Source organism: Electrona antarctica (assembly GCF_951216825.1).
Source record: "Electrona antarctica genome assembly, chromosome: 13".
In the NCBI taxonomy this organism is placed as follows: Eukaryota; Metazoa; Chordata; class Actinopteri; order Myctophiformes; family Myctophidae; genus Electrona; species Electrona antarctica.
The window spans coordinates 31558647-31570214 of NC_136794.1; the positions used below are offsets into that span (position 1 = coordinate 31558647).

Sequence of the window (11568 nt, forward strand, 5' to 3'; positions counted from 1 at the left end):
CATGATCAGCTGTGGTCTGACGTAATGTCTGACGTAATGAAATCACACCCGGATGTGATTTCACAACTGGCTTTTTTTGTGCAGAAAAAATGAGCATGGTTGCTACGGTCATCCAGTTCACCCGGGTGTGATTTAATTACGTCAGAAATTATTTTGAACATAGCAACCATGCTCATTTTTTTCTGCACACAAAAGCCAGTTGTAGGAGTGGTTTACACCACTCAAATACCACAAAGAACTAAATGGAAATGCACTTAATAATGATTAACCTAACCTTAACTTCAAAATTTGCTCCACAGGTATAGGGGAATCTATACAATTTTACCTCCCTGTGTCTAACGGCAGACTAGGCTTCCTGTGGGAGTAAAACACACGCTTACATATACTACAACTTCAGCTTTGCAAAGTCCAGCCCCCTCTTAACAACACCCTCCCAGTAGATCTTCCCTCTCACAACAACCACCAGAGCAGGCAGGCTCAGGCTCATTCAGTACACGGAGTGCAGAGTCAGTCTGCAGAGACAACAGAAGGAATGGGCAGGACAGGGTGGTTTCCTCCTGCCTTGGGCCTGCTGGCCTGGCTGTGCTGCTGCTTCGCTCCGGGGCCCATTCAGGGGGGCAAGGTGCTGGTTATTCCTGTGGACGGGAGCCATTGGCTCAGCATGAAACTGCTGGTCAAGGAGCTGGCCGAAAGGGACCACGAGGTGCTGGTCCTGGTGCCTGAGACCAGCTTGCTTAGTGGGGGTTCGGCCGACTACAGGACCGAGACCTTCCCGGTGTCGTTCACCAAGGCCGACCTGGACAACTCCCTCAAGAACCTGAACCCGTTCCTGAAGTCAAAGGGGTTATTTGACGTGATTGCCGACTTGCAGCTTTTTGTGAACTTCACCAGCCTTCACGTGACAGGCTGCGAGAGCTTGCTGTACAACCAGCCGCTCATGGACGAACTGCGGGGAGCAAACTACGACCTAGTGCTCACCGATCCGTTTCTCCCCTGTGGCTCCATCCTGGCAGAGACATTCAAAATCCCGGCAGTCTATTTCCTGGGCGGACTCCCCTGTGGCCTGGACGGAATGGCCGCCCAGTGCCCCTCTCCGCCTTCCTACATCCCCTCATTTCACTCGGAAAAATCAGACAAGATGAACTTTCTGCAAAGAGTCAATAACATGTTCATATACATGCTGCAGTCCATCTTGTGCCGCATCATGTACGCCAGTTTCGATGAGCTGACTGGCAGGTATTTGGGCAATGGCATGACCTACAAGGACATATTAGGTCATGGCGCGATCTGGCTGCTCAGGTACGACTTCACCTTCGAATGGCCCAAACCTATCATGCCAAACATGGTCCAGATCGGTGGCATCAACTGTAAAGGAACGTCTCCACTGCCTGCTGTGAGTGTTTAAAGAGCCTGTGCTTAGAACCTGATGTCAATAATTTTTGTGTATGGCATTATAGATAGAAAATTATTAAAAATCTATAAGCGTACAACGCGGCACATTTTGACTCGTTGTGTGCTTGTAGATCGACTATCTTTGCCATGCAACACTGTCTTGGCAGTGTCTTGTGCTCCATACTACAAATCCAGGAATAAACAATCACCTAAAACTGTCAAATCTCTAGTGGCGAAAAATATTCACCAGCTACAGTAACAACAATTCCAACTATTTGGAATGATGCCAAGTTTTGGCTTGAAAACATGTTTTCACACTCACTGTGTTGCGCATGTGAGCGAGCGGCCACGCGCACACACAACTAAATATCTATCTGTACAACATGTACTGATACTACAATATGTACTACTCATATAGGGAGCACACCAAAAATGACATGTAGGCAATACACATAAGCGGCAGCTAGAGGCGGGATCAAGGCATACACAGTGCTGCCTTGATCCCGCCTCTAGCCGCCGCTGATTGCCCAGGCCGTTTTGTGGCCGGAGCATCTAGTCTGCCTGAGAGTTCCCAGATGGGAGCAGGAGGGGGGAACCCAGTGTACTCTCTGCTGCCCCATCTGGCGGAGTCAGGTTAACGTAGGCCTATCCTACAAATTAAACACTTAAGCCCCATTGTCAAACATTTTCAAAAAGGTTATATTTTCAAAACCTTTTTTTTTCACCTATAACGTCATGCCCAAAATAGGGATTAAAATACTCAGCCTATGTTTACTGAATCAAATATGCACTTCAAATACTCAGCCTATTCACAATGTAAGTATCTCTAAAAATACTTAAAAGACACCATAATTGATTGAAGCAGAGTCATGTCAACACCAGTATCCCATGTGACTTGTCTTTATAATTAGGCTTTATATATTGTGTGTGTGTGTGTATCATTATATATTTTTTTAACACATTTTATAAATCATTCTATACGTATCTATACTGTATGTATTATAATGTACAGTATGGCTCTCGAGAATAATGGTCTCATTTCATTTAATTTCATCTCCCTGCAGGACGTTGAGGAATTTGTAGAGGGCTCGGGAGAGGATGGTTTTATTGTCTTTACTCTGGGCTCCATGGTATCCCTAATGCCTGCGGAGAAGGCAAAAGTGTTCTTTGATGCCTTCAGACAAATTCCTCAAAGGGTAAGAGCAGATAGGATCCCACTAAGGCCGGTATTTTGTATTGTGTTACTTTCATATGCTGTCGGGCAGAAACCACCTATCTCCATATTAATTAAGCTTTTCTTTTTTATCGTAAATTAAAGCTCCAAACGCGGTGCGAAGTAACACATTTTGAGATTGTAGATCTGCTACTTTTGATGCTTTTGAATTTTAATTCTGAAAAGTAACAGTTTTGGACATATTCCACCCGACAGACGATATCCAGCTCTTGTCTAGATCCAGTTGAGATGGGTTGCTGTTCACACTAGGGCTAGCAGTGGGCAATTCATTCATTTTGGGGCCGTTATAGCCTTTTGATGCCTCCCGGTCCAAACGATCTCTGCACCGAGACCGCCTTTGGACGCCTATTTTAATATCAATTGATTGCGGTTCACAACTGTGTCCTGTACACGCTCATAACACCCTGGTTGTGGTGTGATGAAAAAAAGGAAATGAAAATTCCGCTGGCTTAATGCGGTCTATGGGGATGCAGTTTTTAGAATCGTAATATCTCGGATTCTTCTTTTTGGCTCAAAATAAGCTTGATTTGTGGCTCATTTCTCTAAGCGATATGATCCTCGGGTACAAAATGTTTTGGGTGAATTAAATGTCATTTGCGAGACCCGTTGCATAGCGTTAATTTACTTCCCATTGACAAAATCAATTAGTCTAATTGTATTATTATACTTTGTTTTACAATGGTGGTGTGCAAAAATAGCAAACAAAGTTGATGTACAGTACAAATACGATCTCAACAGACAATATACTAGGCTACTGTATATGGATATGGACAGTAAATGAAGTAACCTGTGCACATAGTTCCACAGGTGCTGATTAATGTTTCCAGGAACATTTAATCATTCTAGTATATTATCTACTATATATTCGTCTGTTAATTGCACCCAATGTGCAGGTTGGTGCCTTGCATGGGTTGTGTGTGTGTGTGTGTATGTGTGTGTGTGTGTGTGTGTGTGTGTGTGTGTGTGTGTGTGTGTGTGTGTGTGTGTGTGTGTGTGTGTGTGTGTGTGTGTGTGTGTGTGTGTGTGTGTGTGTGTGTGTGTGTGTGTGTGTGTGTGTGTGTGTGTGTGTGTGTGTGTGTGTGTGCCTGCCTATGTAAAGCGCTTTGGATATGGATAAATGCACCATTATATTCAAGTATGGATTAAGTGTCTTGCCAACACTAAAACAAAAAATTGTTTGGATTTTTTTAGAAACACAAATTGTTTATTTTACAAAGCTGATCATTTTCATAAATCTTTATTAAATCTTTCCTGCCTAAGCTGTGAAAGATTTGTCCAGTCCGCATATCTTGTAGACTTAAGCACTAATCCTTCCTAACTGAGACATAGAACTTTGTTCCTTAACTTGGTTGGCCATGAAAAGAAAGAAAGAAAAAAGTTACAAGGCCAAACACTACATGCTCTCAGGTTCTCAAATTGTGGTCCAAATGTATATAAGTTTGGGGGCCCACATGAAAAGGTGCTGTTGTTGTTTCAGGTTTTATGGAGATACACTGGTGTTGTACCTGAAGATGCACCTAAAAACGTCAAACTAATGAAGTGGCTACCTCAAAATGACCTTCTAGGTATGTGCAAGTGCATGTGTAGAAACTTCTATGACTATTTGAGCTTTAACCACTTAAGCCCAATATACTTGTGAAAATACTTAAATAGTCAATCTTTATCTTTAGATGCACTATTGTTGCTATTTTTGACAAATTTTGAAACTTTTGAAAATGTTTGGCTAGGCTATGATTCCCCCGAATTTGGACCTCCGGTTGAAAGTGGTTAATGGGAACAGCCTATGTATTTAATATACTGTATAATGAATTGAGATTTGGATGGAGGAGTTCAAGAAGAATGGGAGACCAGGCACACAGCGTTGCCAAAGTGCGAAACAAAATTAATTAATTGAATTATAAGCCTAATGTAAACTCTTTAACAAAGACCACTGGGCGTGAGAGCCATCTAAACCGCTGGGTGTGGACGTGGTTGTGTCAGCGGCAGTGGTATCATGTTCGTAGAACGTGACGTGCAGGTACGGAACGGTGTCACAGTCACACATTCATACACTGATGGCGGCGGAAACCATGCAAGGTACCAACCAGCACATCAGGAGCAATTAGGGGTTCAGTGTCTTGCTCAAGGACACTAACTAACTAACTAACTCTGGGGTAGCCCGGGTTCGAACTGGCAACCTTGCGGTTACCATCCGGAAACTCTACCCCTGAGCCACCGTCATGCTCACAATGCACAGCTTGTAGATCTACTATTTCTTTTGTCAAATGTTCACCCCAGAATAGGGACTCTGCAGGGTTCATGTGGTTAATGAAAGCAGTTAAACGTCACGTTATAACCGTTGCCAAAATACATGTTATGGCTACGGTAGCCACTTCATGATGGGATGATGTCTGCCGCACTAACAAACGACACTTTGTGGATACAATAATCTGAAACATAGGTTCACCTATAAGGTTGTCCTCATGAGGCACCTACGTTCTTATCAAAAGATCATCTCGAAGAAAGTAACATAATACTAATAATAATTGTCTTTATTGTCCCCTCAGGGATATTCATCTTCACAGTCTGTTCAAACAGATAAACACATAACCATAGAGCACACAGACAATACATGAAGTCTCCAAGATACACACAAACCATCCCATCAACGAGGCAGTTTGTTTAATGCCGCAATGGCTGACGGAACAAAACTCCTACTAAAATTAACTTTCCCAATTTACATTATATCTGTATCATCCAGATGGGCATGAGTCTAAAGTGACGATGTAAGGGATGGTCACATGTGATGGCCGTTTTGTTAATATCACATCAGAAAGTGTGGGTGTGGGAAGTCCAAAAAACTTAGAGGCAATAGGGGTAATTGATAGTGAAATGTTCGTTGTTGTTAGACATGGACATGTTAGACATGGACAATAATATTATGACATTGAGGGTGTGTGCTTTGTCTATCCATGGTCTACTCCTCAGGTCATCCCAAGGCCAAAGCCTTCATAACTCACGGAGGGAGTCATGGCATCTACGAGGGCATCTGCAACGCCGTTCCCATGGTGATGATGCCATTGTTCGGGGATCAGTTCGACAACGTGCAGCGCATGGTGTCCCGTGGCGTGGCCGAGAGGACCAGCCTGATCGACGTGACCTCTGAAGAACTGGTGGCCGTGATCAACAAGCTCATCGGTGACAAAGGGTACGAAAGCAGCACTACTCCAGCTTGATTTGTGACTCCAGATTTTATGGGGGCAGTTTTGAATTGCAGCCGTTCTTAGGTGCCCTTTGAGAGCGGGATTTGCATGTCTAAATGGCTGTTGGTATGGCGTTCCACATTTTGCTGGCATAGGAGCGGCATTTTTTGATTATGTTGGTAGCCAACATTAATGTGATGAAAAAACAACAAATGAATGAACCGTATGGTAAGTTGTGTTTTGGTACCCTCCACAAACGGTTGGCAAGTTGTCTCAGCTGCATGTGGTAACAAATTAATTTACGGGGAAAGTTAGAATATAGAGATAGGAGGTTTCTGCCCTGACAACAATATACATCTCTCTCTGACTGCCCACAGTTATCAAGAGAGGATGGATACGCTGTCTTCGATCCATCTGGACCGGCCCGTGGAGCCCATGGACCTGGCTGTGTTCTGGACTGAGTTCGTCATGAGGCACAACGGCGCCGAGCACCTGAAGCCTGGGGCGCATCACCTCAACTGGATCCAGTACCACAGCCTGGACGTCATCGGCCTCCTCATCGTCATCGCCGTCACCGTTATGCTGGTGACGCTGAAATGCTGCTTGTTCTGCGGCCGCAAGTGTTACGCCAAGGTGACCGCAAAGAGGAAGAAGGAGTAGTAGCGCTTTGCAGCACAGCGCTGTTGATTACACCGTTTATAAACTACTACACTAATGAGGTGAATGGTGAGGTCGAAGGAAATAATTACTGGACGCACTGAGATGTAAAAAAGAAAGCGACTGTGCTGTGAAAACGATTAGTGTGTGTGTGTGTGTGTGTGTGTGTGTGCGTGCGCGTGCGTGCGCGCACACGCCTCCTTCGGCTCTGGGGAGTCTTTTTGTTTTAACCAAAAACTATCACTTACACTACATCTAAGGCTTTTGGTTGAAAAATAAAGTTATTTTTTTACAATAGAGCTCCGAAGTCTGACGTCACTTTCAGTAGAGGGCGTCAATCTCCAGGTTCATGTATTTGTTTATTTGCATTGAGATCCCCAAACGGCGATTTTAGGTCGCTTCATATAAGAACTGTGTTTGAAAAATAAACCGACCACCTCGGCGTTTCTGTCAGGGGAGTGGCTGTGCGTCGTTAATGATGTCCATTCATATTTGATACAGCCAGTTTCTAGAGAAAATGGAATTAATGTGACCGCAAAAGCCTTGAAACTACATATGAATGCAATGTCGCTGAGCATATACGTCACGCCCAGCTGTCAACATATTGCGTTCCTGAGATTCCTCGTTGACGTAAGCTCAGCTGGTGTTGACTCGACTCGTACTAACCACGATACATTATATATCAATAAAATAAAAATAAAAATAAACGTAATTAACGTTCAGTTTCTGTTGTGCGACGGGCTGCGGGCAGAAGCAGCCTACCCGGAAATGTAGTCTCTGGGTTGTTTGGCTCGTTTCTAACGCTTATTTTGTTACTCTTTGGGTATATTTGTACATTTCCACCTTCAGTCGATGCTTCATATCCATATGAGTGAAAAGGCCGGGGTGATCGGTTTATTTTTCAAACACAGTTCTTATATGAGGCGATCTAAAATCCCCCTATGGAGAGTACAATGCTTATAAAAACATACATGAACCATGGCGCTCACTGCCCTCTACTGGTAGTAGAGGGCAGTGACGTCAGGACTTCGGTGCTCTATTGTTTTCATTGACCTGGTTTCTGATTTCTCACAAAATCTGGCAACACTGCACATACCGTAAACATGACAGACCTGCTTGCTTTGTCATGGGTTCAAAAACACCATACATGTTACAGGTGCATCCTCTTCCCTCTCATTCCTGTCATTTTCAATCTTCTGTCCATCAAGCAGAAATATCCTGAAATATGCCTGTGCTAAAAACCTACCTTGGTGTTGAGGGTTTTCCAGTAAAAACCAAAATTCTGAGTTAATTTAACTCTGGTTATTTTTTGTTATTTTAAGAATAAAGAGTATTTGATGTGGCGAATGGAATCATGTTCAATCTTCCAGAAAACCCTAAGCATCTCAAATATTTCATGAAAGCAAAGGTTAACCCTCTGGCGTCTTAGCATTTTGTTTGAAAATACAAAATGACTATTCTTTTTTTTGTCAGGGCTGGTAAGGCCGCATCAATCTGCAATTTTTCTGGTTGGCTGTATGGCTACAAAAACATAATTCTAAATATTGTGATAATTGTTTATGAAACAGCGCTAGCGTGTGGAGGCTCCGGCTTTCATACGGTTTCACAAATGGCAGATTTGATTTTTGCTTTAATCCATGCATGCGCGTGAAGAACAGGCTGACCACAGACTACGGAGTCGTTTCTATACAGATGCACTTCAGTGTAAAGGCGTGATAATTCCCCCTCACCTCATCTCTGCATGAGTCATGTGAACAACAAACATGGACCCTCGGTTTCCTGTGGAGGTTTGGAGGGTATATAACTCTATGGGTAGAACTCCTGTTGGCAGATCACCAAAACCAGATCAAACTGTTCACATACAATGATGCTCCTCTACATCATAGCTGTGCTTCAGCTGCTGTCCTTCACTGGTAAGATTACAATTTTTCTAGTTCTTTATCAAAGTTTCATTCAAATGTAATTAATGTAATTCAAATGTAAAAATGCAATTAACTCATTCAGTTGAATCATTGAATATAATGGAAAATATTGTTCAACCCTGATATTGACCCTCTATGACTGAGGCTATGAAATAATTTAGCGTGATTCAATTAATTGTATGTAATTAAAGATACCGGTAAGATCTTTTTTTATTATATTCTTATATTATATTATAAATTATAATTGTATTATTTATTGTATTGTTGATTCATTTGGGGGCCAATCAAAATGCCTTCACGGGCAGGAAGGGCATAGCCTACTGTATTTACTGTACAGCCTTATTATCTACACATGTACTGCAACCTTTCTAGATATGAACCTGTGACAGATGCCACCTAGTTACCGTACTGCTACAACAACCACAACTTTCCATTTCCGGTTCTGCCTGTAGATCTGTATTGCATGTATTTTGTGTGTATAATGTTCATGATTTGACAAGGTTTACAAAATATCTTTTTACATTGTGTTGTATTGTTCGCTCTGTCGTCTGTCGGGTTGAAACCACAAATCTACAAAACTGTTACTTTTCATGATTCAAATTCAAAAACAGAAAAAGTAGCAGATCTGTTTTTCATGTAAGGGGCTTCTGAGAGTGGCATAGTGGGAGGAAAGGAATCCAAGCCTCATTCCAGGCGCTACATGGCAGAACTTCAATGCCGTGGAGGTCATGTTTGTGGAGGCATTCTCATTCGAAAAGACTTTGTTCTAACCTCTGCACATTGCAAAAAAGATTGCAAAATGTGAGTTTATTTTTCTTATTTAGAACCAGTGTTAATTTTGTAGTATATTGAGTGTTGATAATAGGTGGATATATATATACCAGGCAGGATATACAAAAAAGAGGCAGTCCAGGCAGTGTCCTTTGTTATTAATTTAGAGTTTATTACAGGACATCAATAAGCATTCCAAATCATGACTAAACAGGAAAATGTTCTCTGAGAAGCAAAGTACGGAGGAAAATGAGGTGCTTATATACGGGGTGTCTATTCACATGCACTAAATGCATGTGACCATGTGTGTGTGTGTGTGTGTGTGTGTGTGTGTGTGTGTGTGTGTGTGTGTGTGTGACCATTACCAATACGTAACCAAGGCTGTAACTAAGGAAGGTCTCAAGATAATAGAATATATTATGATGGTAGTCACCTCCATTGATAAACTTTCCAACATAGCATGGGAACCCTATGACCTATTTGACCCCAGGCCGGCAGAACTGTGGGTGCACATCAGTATTAGAAGTCCAGCCTATATGTTTTCTTCAATAGCATGTACCATAAGCATTACCTTGGGTGCAGCCATACTTAACCTTATACTTATACTTGTACTTAACATTATGCTGTGGGTGCAATACATCTGTGTGCAGTAAGAATGTATATTTGTGCCATGGCATGTTGCCTATACATCACATCAGAGCAGGCCTATTTGTCTCAACAAAGGGAAGGAGAAAAGGGGTAACACATAGCCTCTCAGGCTGTCTAGAGTTTCTACGGGATATAGACTACATAATTTTAAGTGTATTATGTGTATCTGGGTTATCAATATACTACAATTTACTTTGACTATGCTTTTGCGGGCTACACTGGGGACGGAATTGGCAAGTGCTCTATTTTTCCGTGTGTCCTTGGGAGTTACGCAGCCCTTCGCCTCAGCTTCCGTTCCACTCTGCCCGTGGTGCGGTTCCGTTCCGTCCCCAGTGTAGCCTGGACGGAAGACTAATCAATGATTTTGATATTCGTCAACTAAGATTAAACAATTTCAGATGACTAAAATAGGAATGTGTTATTCAAAAGACTAAGAGTAAAACCTAAATATTATTCATTTATACAATTAATAATGTAATACAGTATATCAAGGCAATCTAACCTTAATTTTGGTTATATTTCAGTGATGACATTTTGGTAGTACTTGGAGCACACAACATAACCAAAGATGAGAAGAGTCAACAAAATATCTCAGTGGCTGGGTACCTTCCACATCCTAAATATTATGATGGCAAATTCAAAAATGACATTATGCTACTGAAGGTAATCCTTTCTCTGTCTCTCACTGTGTAAAATCCACATATTAATGTTAGTATACAGTAGTCATTAAGACTAACGAGGAAAAGGTTTCAAATGTTTTAACTGAATACCTTTATTATAATGGCAGATGTAGCTATACATCCAATCCCCCACACACTGGCATATCTGGTACATGTTCCCCTTGTGGTTAGTCAATGGCACCTCTAATCTTGCTCAGCCTGCCACACACATTTTTACTTGCATTACTGAAGTAAGATTATCTTGATATTTATTATAAGCTACTTGAAGCCTCAGTTTGACCACAATAGTGCAGTATAGAGTAAGTGTAATATAGCTGGGTAACAGCTGTCAGGACGTAATATTTCAAATATCAATATTCATAATTTATGAATTATGATTTATTAAAATATTACAATATAATAATTATATTGCTCACGTCACTGTAATGTAACATGAGTTCTTGGACAGACTTGCATTAAATATTCCAATGGTACTTGTACTGTAAATATTGAGATATAATACACAACGACTTCTTAATGAAAATCATATAAATTTATTATAACAAAATAAGTCAAATGTGTACAAACAATCCCAAAATTGACACAGGTTTAAATGAAACCATTTGATCAAACTAAGGTCAGGTAAAGGTAAATAGTGATAGCTCATGAAACAAATACAGGAAAGAGAAACATGAAATAATAAAAGAGAGGTTTCAAAAATAGCAGATCTACCTTTAAAATAACAAATCTACCCTAGCCTGAACGCTACACTCATTTGCCATTTATCATGTGATATAATGCTCGCCTGTGTGTGGAGGGGACGTCAACAGTGGATGTTCAGGCCCAGAATGGTGTAGCTGCGTGTTGCTAGCCCCGGGAGGCAAGGGGCAGTGGATTAGTTGTCGTCAGAGGCAGCTCGTCGCGGGCATCGGTTTCCCTCGTCGGGATCAGCTTGGTGGCGCTTGGCTTAAGCTGACCCTCTTGAAGATTCGAGCGGCAGAGGAGACTTGGGATGTCTTATCCTCGCTGTGGCGTTGAGAGGCGCGTAGAGAGAGAAGCTGTCGTCTGGTCAGTTTTGGGTTGCCTCACGGTCTCTGGGAACC

General features: G+C 42.0%; 2 protein-coding genes across 2 annotated transcripts; both read left to right on the top strand.

Annotated features, from left to right (window-relative positions):
- Positions 1-532: 532 nt before the first annotated feature.
- On the top strand, positions 533-6760 carry LOC306935545 (UDP-glucuronosyltransferase-like; the record flags this gene model as incomplete). The annotated part of the gene is made up of 5 exons (XM_079518646.1): positions 533-1393; positions 2457-2588; positions 4104-4191; positions 5594-5813; positions 6186-6760. The coding sequence occupies 5 exons, from the start codon at positions 533-535 to the stop codon at positions 6466-6468; spliced, it is 1584 nt and encodes a 527-aa protein (XP_079374772.1). The 3' UTR covers positions 6469-6760.
- A 1572-nt stretch (positions 6761-8332) lies between these two features.
- Positions 8333-11336, top strand: LOC306934933 (duodenase-1-like; the record flags this gene model as incomplete). Its single annotated transcript, XM_079517756.1, has 4 exons — positions 8333-8378; positions 9029-9188; positions 10331-10469; positions 11283-11336. The coding sequence occupies 4 exons, from the start codon at positions 8333-8335 to the stop codon at positions 11334-11336; spliced, it is 399 nt and encodes a 132-aa protein (XP_079373882.1).
- Positions 11337-11568: the final 232 nt, after the last annotated feature.